General features: G+C 48.6%; 1 protein-coding gene across 1 annotated transcript in view; it reads right to left on the reverse strand.

The window, feature by feature from the left end:
* Window positions 1–17,941, reverse strand: part of JAM3 (junctional adhesion molecule 3) — a 39,333-nt gene extending 21,392 nt beyond the window's left edge. The window contains exon 1 of the mRNA XM_039496850.1: window positions 17,801–17,941. Within this exon, the coding sequence (XP_039352784.1) occupies window positions 17,801–17,846 (46 nt within the window). The 5' untranslated portion in view covers window positions 17,847–17,941. The remainder of the gene's footprint in view (window positions 1–17,800) is intronic.
* Between the last annotated feature and the right edge of the window lie 4,910 nt (window positions 17,942–22,851).

Below are 22,851 nucleotides of genomic sequence, written 5' to 3' on the forward strand. Positions count from 1 at the left end.
ACAGGTCACTTGTCTGGGAATTTGATAAGACAGTCCTATTCTATTGACCACTGTTTTTAATGCTCTAATTAACAAACAGACACAGAGCTGTCAGATCTTAGAAATGCTCCGGCTCCCAACCAATACTGCTTGAGATTTTCAAAGCTTTCTAAAGGATTTCAACAACTATCTTCCGTTATTAAAATTAGTAGCGGGAGGTGTCCAAGTCCCCTAGACCACTCTGTGACTCTCAAGCACCGTGGTCTTCTACAGTGACTTTCCCTGGACAGTCACAGCACTTTGCAATCAAACACACGTGATGCAGTACGTAGGTACCTCACCAACCTTACCGATGGAGAAACCGAGGCACAGAGAGCGACAGGTGCTCAACGAAGGCGAGACAGCAATTCAGTGGCAGAGCCGCAAATCTACGTTTGAGAGTCCTGTGCTCTAATTACTTGGCAAGCTGCCTTGAGCAGCATGGACGGAGGCCAGGAAGAGGAAGGGCGAAAGGGGACAGAAATGGGAATATTGAAAAGTGAGGATCTGAAGGTGGTGCCTCGGAATGAGGAGTCAATACACGTTTCTGCTGCTGCTGGCGTTCCACTATCCAGCCCCGGGGAAGCTGCCATCATCACACTGGGCACTGTCTGTAACTTGCAGAAATAAAGCAGCTGCCCTTCTCCTGCCAACAGCAATGTGATACCAATATTGGGGTTAGTGGGAGGGAGCAGGCAGATGGCAGTGATAAGAAGCCAGCAGGATGTCCTGATTATCATCCCTGACAATGGCCTTCCTCCCAGACCGCCCCTCGGCAGTGGCCTGTTGCATTCTCTCTCTGGACGTGGCAAGCGGCTGCACGCATGGCAGAGAAAGCTCCAGATGAGAGCCAGGGGACAGCCCCACAGTTCAGTGACACCTGGCAGGGATTCAGGGCGAGGAGGGGAAGGGGACAACAAACCTTATTTTCGTTTTTATTGGTGAGAGTTTTGCTTGGAGTTTGGGGAGAACCCAACACGCCAGAGCAAACTAAGTCCCCACCACCCCGTCGCCCAATATGGGTCACGTTTCAGGTTAGGATCAGATCCTAAATCAAGGCAAAGATATTGCCCAAGGAGGGCCATGCCGCTATGGGCCACACTTCGCACCCCCAGCAGCATCCTGCGAGTGAGGCGTTTATCTGCACAAGGTGTGGCGAAAAAACTCACAAACCCCCAAACTCGATCTTGCGAGGTGGGATGCTCAGTGTCTCCCTGACTCAGGCCCTGGAGGAGGAAGAACATCACCAGCTGCCTGTAGTTCCAAGAATAGAAAGAAGCAGATACACTCCCAGCACTGGCCTTTGCAGTATTCATGGATATCGGGCTGAGTGCCAAGCTGCAATACAGCGACTCTGGGACCTTTAACCTATAATCCCCTACTCCTTTCTCTGACTCTAATCTCCTGCGTGCTTAGTTCTTCTCCATCATGTAGCTTGACCAACACAACATAAGCAGCACTTCGGAGTGGGCCTATGAGTGAGTCAGTACATCATCTTCCTGTGGGAAAAACAGGAGTTGGGAAAAGGCCAACAATCAGCAAAGCTAACAGTCCAAATGGAGTGGGGAGAGAGGGCTGGAAACAGCTTCCCTTTTAGGACCACCTCTCCAGACTTTACAAGATCATTTCTTTATCTTTCTGTGTGCTTTTAGCCGCAGGTACCAGAGGCAACTGTCCAGCTAACAAGTGCACAGGAACATTTACGAATGAACTTTGCAAGTGACAGATTGCAGGTACTGAGGGAGTGTTAACATCTGCCGACAAGCTCACCACTAAGAGGCTGCCAAGTGTTACTGGGATCGTTTCACACTGGTGAGCTCCGGCCGCCTTCCCTACTGCAGCTTTGAGGCCGTGCTGTGTGTCTGCCAGAGCAAAGGGGACAGATCCAAGAGAAGGGTAGGAAGCTGCATGGAAAAATGCAAGTTAGCAGAAATTCTCCTGGAGGGAGTCATAATTCACCGTAACAATCTGACCGAATTTACCAGACTAAAACCAGCCCTGGTGCAAGCCCCAGACCTTCAGGAGCTACCTCCCTCTACGCCAGGGCTGAATTTGGCCTCTTGACTCGGGAACAGAATCAGGAACTAGGGAGGTGGATGGAGCCTGTAAGACATGAAGGATGCAAAGAAGAACAGTGGGGCGAGGCTGGTTTAATTATCCTCGGGGAAGGAAAGTATTTTGAACTTCCCTGCACTTGTACCGGAGACAGTGCCCAGCTCTGTGGGGTTCCGACCTGTGCCTACAGCCCCATAGCGCTCTGGTAAGACTAATAATAATTCTGACCCTTCCCAGGCTGGATTTCTGCACATTGTCATCAAACATAATATATACACCGCATGTGACTCTTGGCATGAAAAAGTTACAAGATTCTAGGCCACGGAGGAGTCAAACCTGCCACTTGGCTGGAAACTAACTTCTCCTAAGTGCCTGGTTTGGATTTGTTTTTTTAATTTCTCTTATTGCTATTTTTAGCCAAATATTTTCTTAGCCAAATGCTACCCTGAGTGTCCTGGTCAGAGGCACTTTTCCCATGGAGACTCCAGCTGCAGCAGCAGGAGGCTTGCTGTGTGCGTGGAGGAATTTTATCGGACGTGCGGGTCTTGCGTATCTCAGTGCAGCTTTATTCTATTGCCCTGTCAGGTTCATGGATCTAAATATCAAGACACCAGCACGTCTCTGCAGGGAGGGGATTTGGGATCATCCCAGCCAGGGCTCAGCAGTTACTCCTAGGCCCTCTAGTCTAAATGGTAGCACCTAGAAGCCACAATAAGACACAGGGCCCCACTGGGTTCGGCGCGGTTTCGTGCCCTTACTGAAAAGACAGTCCCTGCCCCAAAGCTTGGCTACATGGATAGTGTTGCCAGCTCAGTTCACAAGGTGTGAGACGACTGTTCTACCTGCCAGCTCCGCACGCGCCACCCGCGGTCTGAACATCAAGCTGGGTCCTGTCTACTTCAGGCAGCGACAGCAGGAAGACCGATTCTGCAATCTGAACGCAGCTGACATTGTCAGCAACGCGTAAGGCAGAGGAGAATTCAACTTGCAATCCCACAGCTTGTTTAGCCTTACCCAAAGCCTGTTGACTTCAGTGAGGTTCTGGATCAGAGCCTGGGCATGTAAGTCAGCAATTATAAAGATGCCCAACTACTTTTCCTTTTCAAAGCAACATACACAACACCCTGGTTAAAAGGTAATATTCTCCCGTGATTGATGGGAAACTGAGGCAACAACGAGCTAAAGGGACTTGCCCAAGATCACACCGCAAGTCAGTGGCTGAGCAGGAGGGCAGGTCTCAGAAGTTCCTAGCTCCCAGTTGCAACACAACATTAAGCCACGTAGAAACAGGGAGAGCAGAAATGTAGAATAAAAAGAAGCCATTTTTCCATCTTGCTGGTACAACTCAAGTGCAGTCAGTGGCACTCTCTCAGTTGAGTCAGTCCAATGCTGAGTCCAGAATCCAGCATTTGCCCTGTGCAGCTACTGCAGCAGCAACATCTAACGCCTTACTTTTAATAAAGCCTCTTTAAATTCCTTAATCATGAGAGGCAGCAAATGAAACCCAATTCTGCTTTGTTCTCTCTAGGGCAGAAGCTCCCTTTATTTAGCGAACCGCTGCTAATAGCTCCGTGACTGTCTCATCCGCCAGTACTGAGGGAGCAAGGCTGCAATTGTTTGGAAGTCTGGCACTGCAGAACAAGCTGGGCTAATAAGGTCTAAAGGAGAAGATTCCTCATGACAGGCCCACAATAATCTAGTAATCCTAGTTAAGTCCCTGACAATGAAAAGTGCTGAACAACAGTAAGGCAACGAGGCACCAGGGTCCCATTCTACATGGAGGCTCCTGCTGCAGTTCATGCTTCAGGCAATGATGGGGGAGCCCTGGTTAATGGAGCCAGCTCTGCTCAGCCACAGAACAGCTCCCTAGATAACGCAAATGTGGAACCTGCTGGGAAGGTAAAGGGGGAATTTACATTGGAATATTGATGGCCTAGTTTTTCCATGACTTACTACTGCATAGAGAGCCTGCAGTACTCACTGTGCTCAGTATGAAACTATTCGCAGGCTCGGGCCCTTAGAGAGCAACCAGTAGGTACTCCTTTCTCATGCACCCATCAGTGTGGCATCTGGACATGGCTCTCCACGTTAAGGTGGGATTGCCTGCTTGCGATCCCCGCCGCTCACAAACTGAGTCTTCGAGGCTGTAAGGCACACAGGGCCTGTTTCCTGCAGGTAGCCCCATGAGCACACGGCTTTATGTGATGGCATCCTTCTTGTCCAGCGCTCCAGGGACTGACTCAGGGGCCTCCGGAGCTGCTACAGCTGGAGCTAAAGGTCTCCAGTGGGGGCTGCACCAGACTCCTGTCCCTCGTGGATCAGGCACAGAAGGCGTTACGTAACACACAGGCCAGATGCACTGATTCTCCAGCTGCAGCGCTGTTTAAAGTCCAGCTCAAAACCAAAAGCACTGCTGGACCAAGGACCTTGTGGTGCTCTCCATCAGCCCCGGGCAGCCTAAACGCTAAAGTTTTCGTTCACGACACACACCCAAATGGCACAGCAGCGCATATATCACAGTCACTCATGGAAAGAGAGCCTCAGCCAAGATTGGTTAAAGTGACTGGTGATTTTGGGAGCCTCTGTTTTTGGGGGGCCCAGCTAGAGACACCTGAAAGGGGCCTGTCAGAAAGCGATGAGCCTCACCCTCTGGAAAGGCCCTTTGAGGTGCCTCAAACTGGGCGTCCAACATTATGACTCACTTCTGAAAACCATGGCCCCAGTTTCTCTCTGCAGATTCCAGATCAATTTGCTCCGTTTACAGTTGAAAAGATTATTTTCCAACTGCCAACGCCAGACTGCAGCCCAGGACCTGATAACCCACGGGGGGTCTTTTCCACCTCCGGCACCCACACCTGTACTAAAATCTCTGCAACCTCAGTGTTGCTGCTGAGCCATAAGGAAAAGAAGCACTCAGCTTGCTCTTCCATCACCGCATTGGCTCTGTGCTGGTAAAGACAGCAGATCTGACGCAGAGACACAAAGGAAACAAGATGTTTTGAGTCAGAAAGGGCTTTTTCTGAACAAGTTTAATTTCACACCACAGCTGCATTTTAAAGATTGGTTTACATACTAAGTGGGAATGAAATCTTGATGTACCTCTGCCCCCCTGCTGTCATGATCCTCCATCCTTTATCTCCTTTTAGCCAGTGCCACGCCAGGAGATGAAGGGCCCATAGCATCACTGAGCACCCCAGTTCAGAGCATGCTGAACAGCTATCTGTTAAAGGAGATTCAAGCACACAGCAGCAGCTGTGAATTCTGCCACAGGTACTTTGGCTTTTAGCTGAAAATTATTATGATTGATTATGTGTATTCTGGTAGCTCCAGAGTGTCATGGACCAGATCCCCATCCTGTGAGGTGCTGTACAAACAGAATAAAAAGATGGTCCCTGCCCCAATGCTATTGCTGCAAATTGAGGGGTATACAGGGGAACTGAACTCAGGACTGAGGGGAAGAAAACGGGGGAGGGAAGAGGGAAAGGAGAAGGGATATTGCACTAGTAGGATTAAGTGGTGCAATACCTTTTATTACATCAGGAGCATGAGGCTGATTGACAGATGTGAGAAGCAGGACACCTCGCTCTCCAAAGTGAGGATGAGCCAAGAACTGAAAAGCTCTTGGTAGACATTCAAGCAGCTGTAGCCATTATGTTTTTGTCACTCAACTGCAAGAAGTTTCCGACAGTGCTCACTCCAAGTAATTTCACAGTATTACAGCCAGATTGCATTAGCATAGCCCTTTACAGAGCTGTGTGATGCAGGTGAAGCCATTGTGCTGGGATTCAATCCAGTTTGTAACCTTTTGGTACAGCGCACTGCATACATGCTCCAAAGAGCCATCCATGTGGAGTAAGTGTGTGTGAAGGAGACTGTCTTTGCACCTGCTTGGTGAGTGGTTCAGATCTCTAATGCAGATGTGGCCAATCAGCAACGGAACAGCCATGCTGCCTCTGGGACCAATACTGTCCCCACTCATTCCAGTCAACCCTCAACCCACACACTTCAATCTATACCTGCTCCCGGTATGTATGTTATGTCCAGTTACTGACGTGCAACTCACAGCACCATCCACATCACTTCTGGCTTTGGCTCTATGTCTTCTGTAGCTGGTAGAGTTATTTGCCATCAAGGGGAACCCTAATTAACTGAATTGGTGCAAATGCCCTTGTCTGGACTTAGCCATCAGCCCCAGCCTGCTATCTTGGCCACCAGCTGCAAAAATGAGGCTATTCCCGAGCACAAACAAGGCCTGCGAGGAAAAAGGAGTGTTTAAAAGGGTGTCTGGGCCAGCAGTTGGATTACTGGGAACCCCTGTAATTCATGTGAACAATAACTCCCGCTGATGAGTGGGCAGGCCCTCCCGTGCACTGCTGGCTAACAGCCAGATGTTATTTCCAGGAGTGGGCCCCAGGGTCGTGCCATGGACACAACCCCATAAACGCACACTGGAACATGAATGGAGCGCCCTGTGCCCAGTAAAATGCCCACGTACTCCCATGCCCCGGAGATGCCAGCTCAAATCCCAGAACAGCTGTCAGGGCTGGGTCACAAAGCACAGTCAGTTCTGTACTGGAAGAGGGGGGCAGTGGAGTGGTTTAGAAGCATTCCCAGTGAAAAGAAACAAGACTTCAAAGGACTTATCCTCCCCTGAGTGGGAGGGAAGTTTATTAAATCATGCAGTGCCGCAGGGCGAAGACAGCTGTCCTCTGGCCAGACTGATCAGAGATTCGCTATGGAGAAAGTCAGTAGCTGATTTCACACCCCGGCTCCGACGCTGGCCCACACAACGCTAACTCAGCGGGCAGAGCTACAACGCCCCCTTATTCCTGGGCTCCTCGCAGTCAGTCAATGGAAAGTGGAAGCTCCTTCACGGACACAAGCAACAGACAGTGCTGAGCTCTGATTGCCATGGAGGGGGCTGGCGTGGTAAGGAGACACGCTGGCCCTCACCTCCAGACCAGGAGTTCACAGGCAACTCAGGCCAGCGGTGTCTACTTTGTAGCCATCTAGTGGTCGTTTGCTGGCCTGTGTGAAGTAAGCCGGTGGATCCCATCCTGGTTCCTTGTGGACACCCAGGTCACAAAACCCTTTAGGGCCTTCCTTTGCAACAGAAAAGCAAAGGAATGAAGGAGGCAGAGACCATAACCACCTCCCTTTTAGCAGGTCCCAGTTCAGCAAGACACTTAAGCACGTGCTTTACTTTAAGCACATTTAGCCCCACTGATTTTAGTGGGACCATCGTATGCTTAGAGGGAGGCAGGTGCCCTCGCACCCTGCTGAACCGGGCACACTGTGGCAGCATGTGCTGTCCTTGTTCTGTGGTTAAACAGAGCAACCAGCATTCAGGGCTGACAAGACAAGAGCTTTCACCAGCAACAAGGGGCAGGCTTGCAAAGGCTCAGAGGACAGTTACGCACCCAGCCCCCATCCAGGAAGGGGGCTCACTACCGCCTATGGCTTGGGAAGTCTCCCCTCTAAAATAATCTGATTGCTGGTTCAGACGACATGCTCGCCCATGACTGTGTGACCTGTGGGTCTCCTGGGCAAGCATGCAGCTTCACTTTTAGAAAGCTGCGGGTTCATTCTGGCTTCCCGAGGACAGCACGTCTACTTGGAGCAGCTTTCTCCACGTCTGCATGGGTCTACCTTTTTGAGCTGTGCTTGTGAAGAACTGACAGGCTTGGGGTCTCGCTTCAAACTCTGGCCTCTCGATTTTTTTTTTTTTTAATTTGGTCAATTGGGTTCAGAGAAAGTTGAACTGATTTCATTAAACAATATGGGTACAGTGTCCTTTGACAATGACGCCATCCCAGCTGCCATCCTTTATTGGCTGGCCCATAGAAGAGTGTGAGGTTGCAATGTTTGCTCTGCAGCAACCACATACAATGGGACGAACCCTGCTCTCTGTTTACACCAGTCTAAATCCGGAGTGACTCCACTAGCTTCAGTGGAGTTACTCCAGATTTAGGCCAGTGTCACCTGAGAACAGAGCCTAGCCTACTATTCGTAGGCATGGGCTGTGATTCATACCAAGAGGTCTCAAGCCCAGGTCACCAACAGGTGTCAGAGGGTCACAGAGACCCTCCTGTTCTACTTCTCAGCAGTAAGGATGTCCCATCTAGATCCAAGTTAGATGGGGTGGGGAGGAAGGCAAGGGTCCTAGTATGGGAAAAACTGAGAACTCCTGATTGATATTGATGGTGCATTAGGAACAGGTGGGGTTGTTTAGTGGTTAGCAAATGGCACTGGAGAATCAGGATCCATAGCACCCTTCTCCTCTTGCTTTGGCTAAGTCACTTATGCTTTCCTAGAGCTGTGTATTACACCCTTCCTCTATGTGGTTGTGAGTGCTTAATGTTAGGCACCTCAATAAACATGACCTGATTTTGAAAAGTGCTGGGTACCCAAAAGACCCAGTGAAGTCAATGAGAGCTGCAGGTGTTCAGAGTAATGCACTGGTGCGTGTGTGTCACAGGTCCTGCTCTGGGCCAATCTGCAGCCGATATGACTTACAGCTCCCAGCTACATAGCATCGGCTTCTTAGCTCAAGCATTTGCAACTTACATTTTTAGCTCTGGAGGTCAGTTCCTGGTGGCTCCGCTGTCACCCAGCACCTCTGAAAATCAGCCCACTCATTTAGGTGCCCAAACGCAAATGTAGGAGCCCAACTTTAGGCAGCCAAGTTTGAATATTCTGACCTTAACCTCTCTCCCTTTGTGCAAGTGAGAATAATACCGACCCCGCTGGGCTGCAGTAATTTATTTACGTTTGCAGTGTTGTGAGTTCCTCACCTACAGGATGCTATCGAGGCAAAGTGCTGCTATTGTTGCAACAAAAAGGAAGTAAACCCAAGAATTGTGTGTGGCACAAAATAAACAATATCACAGGGCTGCTGCAAACAGAGACCCACTGAAAAAATAAATAACTAAACAAACACCACTGGGAGGAAGAAATGTTTATCTTAGAGCTTTTGCAGGGTTTAGTATGAAAAAAAGAAATGGAGGTTAACACAACAATTGGAAAGTATATCAAAAAGAGCAACTGACAAGAGCCTTCAAAGGGATAAAATAAATCTCAGAAGAGCGGTGTATGCTATTGGGCTTCACAGCCTCACTCGAGTCATTAACTGTGTAAACTCTGAAAAAGTTCCTCTGCCGGAAATGATTCAAGGGCGTTTGCAGCCAAAGCCCCTCTGGAAAAGTCCATTTGCTGCGTGCTGCACGAGCAGGGTGCAGTGCCATTAACGGATGCCGGGGACATGAGGGCGAAGACTTGGCAGTTGGCTCATGGAGACCTCCCCTTCCACTACTGTTACTTGGCTGCTGCGAAGGCCACCATATCTACCTACCTTAAGGATCCCCCCCGAGTCTCTATGGCAGCCCATTAGGCCCAATCCTGCAAATACTTAGGTGCAGGTGTAGATTTCATTACATGATGTGTTCCAATGGGGTTTGGACTGTAAGATCCTCAAGACAGGGACTGTCTCTCTGTTCTGTGTTTGTACAGCCCCTAGCGTCCTGAGGTCCTGCTCCATGACTAAGGCCCCTATATACTACTGTCATACAACAACAGGGTTAGGGCCTTTATTTTCCAGGGACTGATATATGATATTCTCCACCCATCCCACCCACCAATGCTAATCTTGGTCTAAAAGAACAGAGCCTTGTACAGCTTAGCTGTCTGTTTGCCCAAGAGATCTGTTTGCATTTCTGTTGTAGACAAGTAAAGATTTATCATCATGGTGCTAAAGATGGATGAGCAAACTGTGTGCCTCGGATTTAACCATGCCTTTGCAAAACTGGGCTAGTATTTTAAACAAAACCTGCTCAGCCAATTCTAAATTACAGGTTTGCAGGGGGGGGGAAGTGCAAAGAATGCACTATATTATACACACGCATTTATGTCTATACATAGTTTGGAGGAGCAGTACGTGGTGTATGCAAGTGTCATTTGGACTAATCATATTACATTTTAGTTTGGCATTATACAGTTGTAAAAGTTAGCATTATGTTATTCCAAAATACAGACTAGATTACTTTTGCACTGGAAAGTGGAGGGGTTTGTTTCTTTGTTTTTAAATGCACACACACACAAATGATTAAGGCGCCAATCCTGCAACTGGCTATGCTTGAGTGCACCCCACAGACAGCACAGAGTCTCATTGAAGTCAAATCCGCGTGGCCGCTGGGATCTGCTCACATGGAGCAGGTAGCAGGATCGGGGCCTAAATATGAAATTGTAGCCACTTTTATAAAACATATTTAAAGATGCATGCCTGTAGTAATGTCACAATTGGAACAGGACGACAGAACAGGGGAAAGAGGGTTAGGTTTCAGGAGGAACCTAATTCAGTCTGACCCCTGGAGCTCAGCAACACAAGCTGGTGCCCACGTTGCTACCAAACATGCAAAGGCCTCTTGGCATGTAACCCTGGCCTCTCTAAAAATCTCTTTCCTACAACTCTGCCTGTCTGTCTGCCCCATCACTTATTACTAATGAAACAACAATCGTGTCATATTTTGGAGATCTAGCATACGGTGTGCTATCTATTTAGCAACCTCTGAGTATTTTCAGATCAAACTCCTCTAGGTTATTTCATTAGACCCCTGTAGAGACACTGGCAAAAGTGACTGGTGATTTTGAGTGCCTCCATTTTTGAAGGCCCAAACTCAGACAGTTTTAAGGGAACAGATTTTCACACACTGCTGAAATTCAGCCCTCCGAAAACCAGGTCTCTTTCACTTGTGTATAAAAGTGGGCATCTAAGAACTGAAGCCCACAAAATCACTAGCCCCTTTTAAACACTGGCTGTTTATGCAATGGATCTCAATTGTTCCAAACATTTATTAGGGCTGGGATTTTCCAAGGAGGCTATGGGAGTTAGGAACAAAAGTCCCATTGGATTTCAATGGGAACTAAATGCCCAACTTTCTCAGGCTCCTTTGAAAATCTCACCCTAGGTGAATAATACACATTTTAAAATGTGTCATTGCAGATCTTCTTGAAATAAGGCTGAATCAACTGTTCTGAAGAGTTACCTTTTCACACATACACAGCAGAGGTATGACAAATCCCTGAAGGAGTACAGAACTCAGTATTAAAGCTGGAAGAGTCTTTAAATGGGCCAGCTGTACCTAAATAATTTATGAGGTCTCTATGTTCCTGGTGATCTTACATTTGTGTTCTAATAATCAGGCGCACTGATAGGATAAGACTAGAGAAAGAGAATTCCCTTCACGCTGCAATCCCTGGGATTAATGAGTTTAAAAAAAAAACACAACCCACAGGGCGACCCTGAACATTATCTGAATGCAATTTAATGTTATCTACCACATCCATTATTGCTTCAAAACCTTTATTTCCTCTTCAACTTGTAACCTGCTCTCCATAGCACTTTGCAATATCCTGCATGAAGGACACTACACAACCCAATCAATTCTATTATTGTCACCTATGAAGCAATTTACGTAGCACAAGGTAACTCAGATTAAAATTTCAAATTTACGCTGAGGACCCGTGGGTCAAGTCTGACAGTTAGATTTCAGCTGTAGGGAACTGTGTAGATCCTGGTTTGCTCTTATAAAACCTGCACCTATATCTGTTGCCAGCAAAATTCAGGAGATTTTGTTCCAGTCAATTGTCAAGTTTGGACCTGGACTCCTGTTTCAACCCTAATGAAATGTACCTTGAAAGGCCCAACAGCTGTGGGAAAGCAACTTAGACCAGGTGCTTTAGAAGCTGGTAGAGCAACCTCTCCAGAGCTCGCACTCATCACGCTGCCGGGCGGTTTCTAAAGATTTCAGGCTCTATTATGCAGCTGTCTTAATGTTTTCGCACTACCCAGCTATGTGCTAGACAGCTGTACTTTATCAGTGGAGCTACACAAAGCTTCCTTACAGCCTGAAAATCAAAGGAAGAGACTGCAAAAGGAGAGGTGATAACAGAACTTCAGCAGACAATTCTCTTGCAGAAAACATCTTTAATACTCCCTCCCCCATAATTTATCCCTGGAGGACGCCTGCTTGACCTCCATTTATCTAAAATGAGAAAGAGAACTTTGCCAGGATCCTTCTATCCTAAAGGCCAACACAGCAACAGCTCAGAGAGCTACTAGCTGCCCCATGCCAAATGGACACAGACAAACAATAATCTGTCATTGTTAAATCACTGGAAAAGAATGCATTGTCAAATAATTGAACTCCACGACAGCCCCTTCTCACTCCAACTAACTGGAGAAGCGGGGAACATCATGTACATATGGGAGTTTAACTAGGTCAAAGAGTGTGAAGGAAACCAAGACCTTGGAGGTTTGCAAAGCCAGACGCCCAATTTCCAGTTAGAGAGTCTGGATAGTGTAGTCCAACAGGCACTTCTTGTCCTGAGCAGAACAATAGTTGGATCTACAACTAAAGGGTAGGCGAAACACAGCAGGTGAAATTCAGCCATATGTCCTGCTTAACTACAATTTAGACCATCAAATGGTGCTTAGGTCCTGGGCAGACTCTGCAAAGGAGTGCCCGTCACCTGATGATGTGTGCCCGTATTGCTACACGACCCACGTTACTGATGTTTATTGGTTTGCTTTTGTCTTTGAGCAAAACACAATGCCCCCAATGAGGTGCACGGCCTTTATCAACAGGGAAGTAGATGGCAGGGCTTATCTGCCTGTTGACAGAGGAAACAGATTGGAAATGTAATTACACTCATTAATTTTATATCTTTAATTCATCTGTTTTTATATGCTGCAATTTCAAAACAAGCCTCCAGGCACTAGTAAAACGATGATGCAAAGAAAGCAGTTATTTTATCCTGTCGAGAGGAGGGTTTGCACTAAATGCTCGTGTTTTGCATACAGGGAGTTAGGCCTCCTGGGATCCTGAACACAGCACATAGTGCTCTCTGGAAATTCTCCCCCTGCCTGGATTCTGCTTTATAAAAAGTTCACACACTTTCCTGGAATCATCAGGGTTTGATGCAATCAGCTGTGAAGCATTAGCTCTAAATATACGAGGGGGAGGCCAGTTCTGTGCACACACCAATCCCGCCACCCGCATTCTAACTGTCAAGAATGCCAATGCAGAGAACACAACTTGCAAGAGTAAAACTCTCCCCCACACCCACCCCCCCCCCCCCCGCCCAAAATAAACCACCTCTCTACCAATCCAAATGAGCTTCAGGAAAAACAAGAGCTAGCTATCGGGGCTCCCCAACATTCTATCTTTTGGCGTGAGCAAAGAGAAAGGGCACACTGGCAGGAAATTAAGGAATCCTAGCTACCCACAGACATCATGTAAAGCAGCTACTGTCCCTGTTTGCTAAACTGGAGCTGCAAAAGAACATTCTGCTTTGTAAACTTGCTTAGGTGATTGCTGGCCATTCAAGTCATACACATGGTTCAAATCCCAAGCACACCAAGGGATAAAACTAAAAAAAGTTATGTTCAGTCCAAGAGACACAAAATTCAACCTCCACAGGGGGTGTAAACTAGTCCGTAAAGACAGCCCAAGTTCACAGCGAGGTCATTATCGCTCAGCAGCTTTCTCTCTTCGCACAATAAACACATTTTCCTCCCTCAGCCCACTTGTGCTTAAGGAACAAAATAATCATCAGAAGCATTTAGAGCAAGAGGGAATTTGCTAGTATCACTTTCTCTGTCAACAGCTGTAAAGTGGATGTGCATGAAACTTCTGTTACACTTTGGTGGTGATGCCAACATATTCCTCGCTCGACTGGCAGCACCAAACCCTTCCTAAGATTTTTTTTTTTAACCTGTCATTAAGCATCCACTTTTGCTCCAGCTCACTGAGCTGTTTCTCCTGGTTTTTAATTACCTGTTGAAAATAGAGCAACACTGCGACTACTTGCAGTCAGAAAATCCTTACACGCAACTCACACACCAGTTTAGCACTACAACTAAAAACACTGCCTTGAAGAAGCCATTTTTGGCACCAACAGCTGACTCTGAGCACTTGTTTGCTTCTGGAACAGGTGGACTGTATATTAAACAAAAATCAGGAGACTTTGACCATATCGTTTACAAATATAAGTGATTGTAGAATCAAACATATTAGTGAACAAACAAACTTAACCCAAGTCAAAATAAGTCGAGTCAAATATCAATTGATTACAATAAAGCATCCATACATATATTTTCATGCGAGATGGGTACAAGTCCATCCTCTGGGTCCAAATGCCTCAGAATTTTCAGAGAGTTGAGGGGGGTCGTTCAAAATCCAAACTTGGATCTGAATTCCAGAAAGGGTTGTTATAAACCATGGAATATTCAAACTCCAGCTAGAGGCCTGTCTATATTAGCTGTTTGCAGCATTGTAGTCCCAGGATATGAGCGAGCAGATCTGACGAAGGACACTGTGCAGCTCGAAAGTTTGTCTCTTCCACCAACAGACGTTGGTCCATTAAGATATTACCTTACCCGCCTCGTCTCTATATTAGAGACGTTTATACTAGTGTAGCAAATCCGATGTAGCTGTATGGCATTGATGTAAAACAGGGCTTGCATCAACACAACTTACTCCACTGGTGTAGTTGCATTAGTGCACATTTCCCTAACATAGACAGGCTCTTCGGATTTTCTACAGTGCCCATAACTGTATTATTATTATTTATTCGGATTATGGTAGCACTTCCAAGGCCACAATGGAGATCAAGGCCCCTCTGTGCTAGGTGCTGTACATACACAGAGTAAGAGGCAGCTCCTGCCCCAAAAAGCTCACAGACTAAGGCCTGGTGTACACTTAAAAATTAGATCGACCAAGCTACATCGCTCAGAGCTGTGACAAATGTCATGCCCTAAGCACCAAAGTTAAGTCGACCTAACCTCCAGTGTAGATGCGTCTAGGTCGACAAAAGGATTCTTCCAACAACCTAGCTACCGCCTCTCGGAAAGGTGGATTAACTACATCCAAGGAAAAATGCTTTCTGTTGATGTACAAAACGGCTACACTCCAGTGCTTTAGGGCACAGCTGCAGCGCCGTAGCTGTGCCACTGTGGTGTAGACATCATCTAAACCTGGCTGCGAGTACCCAAATGCTCCAAACGTGAGTTTTGCAGCCTGGGGCCTCGGCATGTTTGTAGAAGGGCATTTTAGCAACCAGCCAGGTGTCCAAGCCACTGCTAATTATTGGGGTGGACTATCAATTATTCTGGTTGTTGTAGGCCTTTGCAGAAACTTAGCATAACTAAGGCACGGGGGGAGGGAGGGGGGGTGCTTTAGCTATCACAAGAAATGGGCTTGACACTCCCTGATATGCTGGGGTAAGCATCTGTGAAAAACAGGAAGTCTGGATATATTTCCGAACTGCTGTTCTAGAGAAATATGACTCCCAGACTGACCGCTTGCTTAACGATTATTTTTTTAAATAATATATTTTTGTAACACCTGCTTTTTGCCTAATGACTGATTCCGTTTGGTCAGCCATGTAACATTTTCTTGCTTGACATGTCTCGTAACTTTTCAGGTATAAGAGGGGAACTGTGGGTTTGGGTCAAGTGGATCACCTCGTGGCCTCCAGCCACAGACAAAAGGTTGGCCACTGGAAACCAGCGACTGAGTCCCCTGAATATCGCTCCAAACTCCTGAGGGGTAATTATCTGCTTAGGGCGTTCTATAACCTATTGTGTTTGTATGTGCTTGAGACTAAACAAAGCAGTGACTTTGAGTAAAGGTATTCCAATGGGAATACTGGAGACTAACACAGTGTCTGGCTTTAAAGTGAAAGCACATGGTTTAGGTTTGTTTGTGTCAGCCACACAGCAGACGGAAGTGCTGCATCTCCCTTGGTTTGTCCTGATACCGCCTTGCATAGATTAAAGTTACCAAGAGCTTTGGGCTCTGGGGATCCTCGGGTAACATATTGCCAAGTTTTAAGAGTAGAATTTTCCATCCAAATCTCCTCTTCTATTTGGTTTTCAAATACTCAGCTGGCATCAAACGTCCTGAAAGTCTCAGAATCAACTGCCCCCTTTCGCTGGGGCATCAAAGCCACGGCCAGGCCGAGACTTATGCACTTCCTTAACTTTATGCCTCGTGAGGAATTCTGTTGACTTTGACAGGGCTGCAGGCAGCACATAAAGTTAAGCATAAGTACGCGTAAGTTTCTTCAGGCTCAGGGCCTATGCGATAGTACCATAGTAAGAATTCTGCACCCACCCATATCCACAAATACTGATTTCTCCTTCAGTGTGCTGTCTGCAGAGAGCAGCGGGGCAGAGGGGTGGGGGGGAGGCACCCAGGCACACTGGCTGCCACCCGACCCTGTCCTGCCTTTATTCATAGCCAGACAAGTGAGTCCAAACTCATTCCTGAACTGCATTAGCAAATGTTTCTGCAGTTAAAACTGCCAACATTCATGTGGGGCCCCCTAAACAATAGGGGCCTGTGCCCTGGATTGAATAGGCTCTACTGTCCCGCCTGCCTGCAGAGGCTGCACATTCCTGACACCCTTTGGGACAAGGGCTGCCTGAGATACAGATATTCTTAAAACCATCTTGATTCCAAGGCCACAGACACCGACGCTCCCCATCGCCCTGCCCCGGTCCCTGCAGGCCGGGGTATCTCTCAGCCCAGCCCTCCAGAACAGCAACCCCTGAGGGTGCCGGCAAGCCCCTCCCTGGCCCCCAAAGCAGAGTGGCATATACTGAGGTGGGGAGTCCCTGGCCCCTCTGAAGCTAGAAATGGGGGTGCACAGGGAGCGCTACACACAGGCAGCCTCCAGGGGGCTGCTCAATTGTCTCCCAGCCCAGCCAGGGACCCGAGCCCAGAGTAGCCGGGATGTTCCTCCCGCTCTCCACGTTGAGCCCGCTGCCCGAGGACCCCCTCCCCTGCTACCCCATGCACTGGGGGGCAGCTGGTCCCTCTCCCCAGAGACACCATGCACCTGGGTGCAGAGAGTTGCCCCCATCCCTGCCCTCCTCATGCACCAGGGCATGGCAAGTCCCCCCCCCCCGCTACCCCATGCAGCAGGGGACAGCCAGTCCCCCCCTTCCCTGCCCTCCTCATGCACCGGGGCACAGCAGGTCCCCCTGCCCCACTACTCCGTGCAGCGGGGGGCAGTCAATCCCCCCTTCCCTGCCCTCCTCATGCACCAGGGCACGGCAGGTCCCCCCGCCCCGCTACCCCATGCAGCGGGGGGCAGTCAGTCCCCCCTTCCCTGCTCTCCTCATGCACCAGGGCACGGCAGGTCCCCCCGCCCCGCTACCCCATGCAGCGGGGGGCAGTCAGTCCCCCCTTCCCTGCCGTCCTCATGCACCAGGGCACAGCAGGTCCCCCTGCCCCACTACTCCGTGCAGCGGGGGGCAGCCAGTCCCCCCCTTCCCTGCCCTCCTCATGCACCGGGGCACGGCAGGTCCCCCTGCCCACTACCCCGTGCAGCGGGGGGCAGCCAGTCCCCCCCTTCCCTGCCCTCCTCATGCACCGGGGCACGGCAGGTCCCCCTGCCCCACTACCCTGTGCAGCGGGGGGCAATCAGTCCCCCCTTCCCTGCCCTCCTCATGCACCGGGGCACGGCAGGTCCCCCCGCCCCACTACCCCATGCAGCGGGGGGCAGTCAGTCCTTCCCTTCCCTGCCCTCCTCATGCACCGGGGCACGGCAGGTCCCCTCTCCTCTGCTCCCCCGTGCAGCGGGGCGCGGCCGCTCCCCCGCCCCGGGCCATTATCATCTCCCAGACTCGGCGTCTCTCCGCCACTCCCCGGCCGGGACTCACCGAGCATCGGCAGCAGCAGCAGCAGCGTCCGCCGCCTGAGCGCCATGATGGGATGTGCAGAGCCCCTGCTGGCTGCCGGGGCCGGAGATTGCGCACTCCCGGGCTGGACGGGTCCCAGCTCGGGAAGGGTGGGGGGGGGGGGTGAAGGAGGGAGGGAAGGATGCTGCTCAGGCCTCGGCTACCAGGGCAACAGTATCTAGGAGACAGGGGATGCCGGAGCTTCGTTGTCGGGGCAACGGTATCCAGAACACAACTGGGTTGGAGCCTGGGTATCCGGGGAGCTCCATCTAGGTTACGAGAGAGGCTGGAACTTGCTTACCATGGCAACACAATAATAGAACATAAGATCAGAACAGCGGTCTGGCAGGTCCAGTATCCAGTCCTCTGACAGTGGCCAATGCCAGGTGCCCCAGAGGGAATGAACAGACCAGGTAATGCCAGGTGCCCCAGAGGGAATGAACAGACCAGGTAATGCCAGGTGCCCCAGAGGGAATGAACAGACCAGGTAATCATCAAGTTATCCCTCCCCTGTTGCCCATTCCCAGCTTCTGGCAAACACAGGCTAGGGACACCATCCCCGCCCATCCCGGCTAATAGCCATTGATGGACCTACCCGCCATAAATTTAGTTCTTTTTTTAAACCTGTTAGAATCTTGGCCTTCAAAGCATCCTCTGGCAGGAAAGGATAGGCTCCCAACAGGTTCCCCAAGTTTTAATAAATCAAAACTCCTCCTCACTACACCATCATCTCATCTGCACTTTGAGACCCTGCAATTCTGCCAGTCTAACTGGCCCTGCATGTGGAACTGGAAGCATTTTAGAGAATGCTACCATGGAGGTCCTGGACTTCAGTCTCTTACCTAGCAGCCTTAATTTGGCCTCCAGGACCTCCCTCCTATTCTTCCCTATGTCATTGGTACCTACATGTACCATAGCCACTGTCTCCTCCCCAGCACTCCACATAAGTCTGTCTGGATGAGAGATCCTTGCAGTGGGATTTCCCTATACCTCCCCTGGGAGGGTTTACACACACACACACCTTAATTTCCCAATCTCCCACCCACCCACTCCTCCCGGTGGTCAACTAATTACATTTTGCCACATCAGTTATTAAAGTAAAACATTGGCTTGAGCCACGGCACCTAATTGCTTGAGACCCAGCACCTCTTTCATTACAAATTAAGCACCCTCAACTGAACTGCAGTTGCTAAGCAGGGGATCTGGATGCCAGGTCCCAGTGGGGGGAGAGAGAAGAGACAGACGTGTGTTTTGCTTGGTGGTGTGGGCTGTGTAAGAGTCACAGGCACTATTTGACCTGCCCCTCTCCTCATATAAAGGTAGACCTGATTAGGCACCAGAGAGTCTTTTCTTTAGTGCCCATTAGAGCTGAAATCACTAAGACCTGGGTGGAACCTCCAGCAGGGCCAGCCTTAGGGAAAATGGTACCCTGGGCAAACTTGTATTTTGACACCCCTGGACCCATCGGTTCAGTGCCCCCCTTGCTCCTGTGGGTGCCCCCAATTGTCCCTGGCCCCTGAGGGCTCCCCACTCCCCCTTTGCCCCAACCCCTGCATTTCCCCTTTGCCCCAATGCCTGCTCCCCTCCTCCTGCACCCCTAATCCCTGCACTCCCTTCCTTCACCCCTAATCCCTGCAGCCCCTCCTGCACCCACATAGGGAAACTGAGATGGATGTGTGGCGCAGTTGGCATTACTGCTCACTCCTCCCCTCAAATTCTGCTCCTTCATGCACCTGTGGGGAGTTGCAGGGGCGGGGGGGCGAGGAGCAATGTCAAGACTACCTGCATCCAGGTCACTTTCCCCAGCTGGGCTACGTAAGGGGAGGGCAGGTGGCAGGGAGAAATCTGGGCAACCCCCCTCTCCTCCCCCCCACAGCACTACCCTGCCAGCCGGGAACAGTTTCTGACTACACCAGTAGCACACACCTCTGTGCTGCTGCGCAGCATCCTCTTGGCCACCAGCACCTCTGAACGGTGGCCCGGGTGACCCACCCCCAAGGCCAGCCCTGCCCCAAGAGAGCACCTCGCAGAGGTCACAGTGCCAGATGGCAGCAGAAGTTGAAGACGTAGGGAGTGGTGGAGTGAACGGTGGCACAACGAACAACAGCAGCCAGAGTGAGTAGCAAACAGCTGGAGGAACCAGCAAAGTGCCTTCTTCACCCCCATACCCAAGCATGGGAGGTGAAGTCACTTGAAAGCACCTCTGTACCACTGACCAAGGACAAGGACTGTGAGTGGGGTGTGGTGGAGGGAGAAGTGAGGGGCATGATAAAGGAACATTTCTTTATTGGACTATGTTTTAGTAATTTTGCTCCAGAATGCTAGATTTGTAGGCCAAGATTATTTGCCAAGGTCCATTATCTCACATCCTTACTATCTTGAGAGGTCGTTACCTTGGGGAGTTCCTGTACAGTACTAAACATTTTTATTATTATAATTATTTTTTACATATGAATGGCCATACTGGTCAGACCAATGGTCCATCTAGTTCAGTATCCTGTCTTCTGAGAGTGGCCAATGCCAGGTGCCCCAGAGGGAACGAACAGAACAAGTAATCATCAAGTGATCCATCCCCTGTTGTCCATTCCCAGCTTCTGGCAAACAGAGGCTAGGGATGCTCAGAGCATGGAATTGCATCCCTGCCCATCCCAGCTAATAGCCATTGATGGACCTGTCCTCCATGAACTTATCTAGTTCTTTTTTGAGCCCTGCTATAGTCTTGGCCTTCGCAGCATCCTCTGGCAAGAAGTTCCACAGGTTGACTGAGCATTGTGTGAAAATTTACTTCCTTTTGTTTGTTTTAAACTTGCTACCTATTCATTTCATTGGGTGACCCCTGGTTCTTGTGTTAAGGGAAGGGGTAAATAACATTTCCTTATTCACTTTCTCAACATCAGTCAAGATTTAACAGACTGCTGTCATATCCCCTCTTAGTCATCCCTGTCTGATTGATAGGCAGGTTTCAAGAATAGTGTAGGGGTTAGCTGGAGTCTTTGTTTCAATGCCCTGCTCTGAAACATGTTTTCTGTGTGACAGTGGGCAAATCCCTTAACCTCTCTGGGCCTCGTGTGCCATTGGTTAAAGTGGTGATTGTAGCTGCTGCTTACCACAGAGGGATTGTTGTCAGGATCAATACATTAAAGACGGTGAGGTGTTCAGATACTATCATTTTGAATGCCTGTATATAAAGATAAATAGGCTTTTAAAGATCCACATGAGAGTTGATTGGGTTTTTTCCGCATGAAAAATGTCAGTGAAAACAATTTTTTTCTCGTTTTCGTGAAAATTCTTCTTTTCAAATGTTTAGGGTTTGATCAAATCAAAATCTTGAGAAAGAAAAAAAATATTTTCAGCAAAAAAATCTGACAATTTTCCATTTTCAGTTGCAACAATTTTCTGTTTTCAGTCTTTTGACAAAAACCCAAACCTTCTCAATGAAAATTCTTTGTTGTGGAAATTCCCATTTGATTTAAGAGCTATTTTCTATTGAAAAAATGTTTTGACGTAAAATTTTCAACCTAGTCAAAACCAACTCCTTAAATTCTATCCATAAAGCAACAGGCAGCCAGTACAGATCCCAGAGCACTGGGGTAATGTCCTTCTGGTTAGAAGCTTCTTTCAACAGACCGCTGCATCAGCTTGTTTCTGCGATGACACGAAGCTCAGTTTATTACTTTAAAAAAAAATGTGGTTCTGCCCTAAAAAGTCATTCTGTGCAAGAGCATCACAAGCTTTCATGTCTATCATCTTTCAGTGACCCCAGAACCAATCTCCTCAATTCACAAGTAGAAAGATGTTTATTTTTCCAAACTGCCAACCCTGCAAACTCACTGTGAGTTCTGAGAGTCAAGCTGGGTTGATTTTAGCTCTTGCACCACCATTTTTCAATATTCTGTGACTGGAACTTAGTTAATGATCCGTTGGTAATGCACCAGCTGGACTAAACTCCAGCTCCTTCTCCTGTCATTAGATTGGTTTCGCAGCGCTACCAGGAGTGAAAAGTAGTAACAACTTGTTTTAATTGGGAAAGTGAATAGTTCTGACTCAGGATGCCCGTAGGATATGGGTTAGGGGCTTGAATGAATGGGAAAATTCCCATTGACTTCAGTGGACTTTGGATCAGGCCTCAGTTGAGTAAGGAACCATGTGGACATAGTCACTTTTCATCTATCACTGCAGCTTTGATAAAAGTGCTAATAGTGCTTTGTTGTGTGCTGGCTCAAGTGAGTCTCCAAAGGACCCTACTCCTGTTTCTAGTAGCAGTGGGAGAAGAGAAGGAAGGAAAGAAGAGAGTAGGAGAGACAAGACGAAAGAAGAATAAGAGGGCCCACGGATCATCACTTATGTCTGTGAACTGCCAAGTGCCTGTAAAAGGATAACATCAATGCCTAACACCTTAAACATGCCCTTTAATGTAGCATCCGTGTGCTGGAAATGAGGCGCATGAGATAATTGCAGCTCTCATCGAATTTTCACTAACCCTGGCCTCCTACTTTACCTTGCCTCTACCATGTTTCCATTAGAGCAATGTTCTGCCTTTTCATCTGCCATCGCCACTAAGGAGTCATTTGAAATGTGAAACCAGACAAGCAAACCTAGTCACAAGAAATATTATACAAGGGCCACAGTTCCCATCAAGGCGGGATGGTGAAGCGCTGCAGTGTAAAACACTGATTTTTCACACACAAATGGAGTCACGTTTTATTATTTAACGCTGAAACAAGTGAGTAGAATAAAATATGGGCTAAGAGTTGGGCTGGGAAGGATAGAGCTGCATTCTGCTGTGATGTGGGGCAGCATGAACCTGTCTCTCTCTGTGATTTCATTGCTCTCTGAAGAGCTCTCTGACCATGATTGGAATGAAAAGAGAAGTATCTGCAGGAGGTGTCAGAAGAGAAAGGGTATGTGATGGGGAGGAGCTCGGCCAAGTCTGCAGCTAATGTCTGCAATGAGGAGTGACGGAGGTGAAGCAAGCGAATGAACAATTTGCCCCAATACAAACAGCTTTGTCGTCAGGGGCACTGGGAAAAGAA

The sequence above is a fragment of the Mauremys reevesii genome, linkage group 12 (assembly GCF_016161935.1).
Source record: "Mauremys reevesii isolate NIE-2019 linkage group 12, ASM1616193v1, whole genome shotgun sequence".
Taxonomy (NCBI): domain Eukaryota; kingdom Metazoa; phylum Chordata; order Testudines; family Geoemydidae; genus Mauremys; species Mauremys reevesii.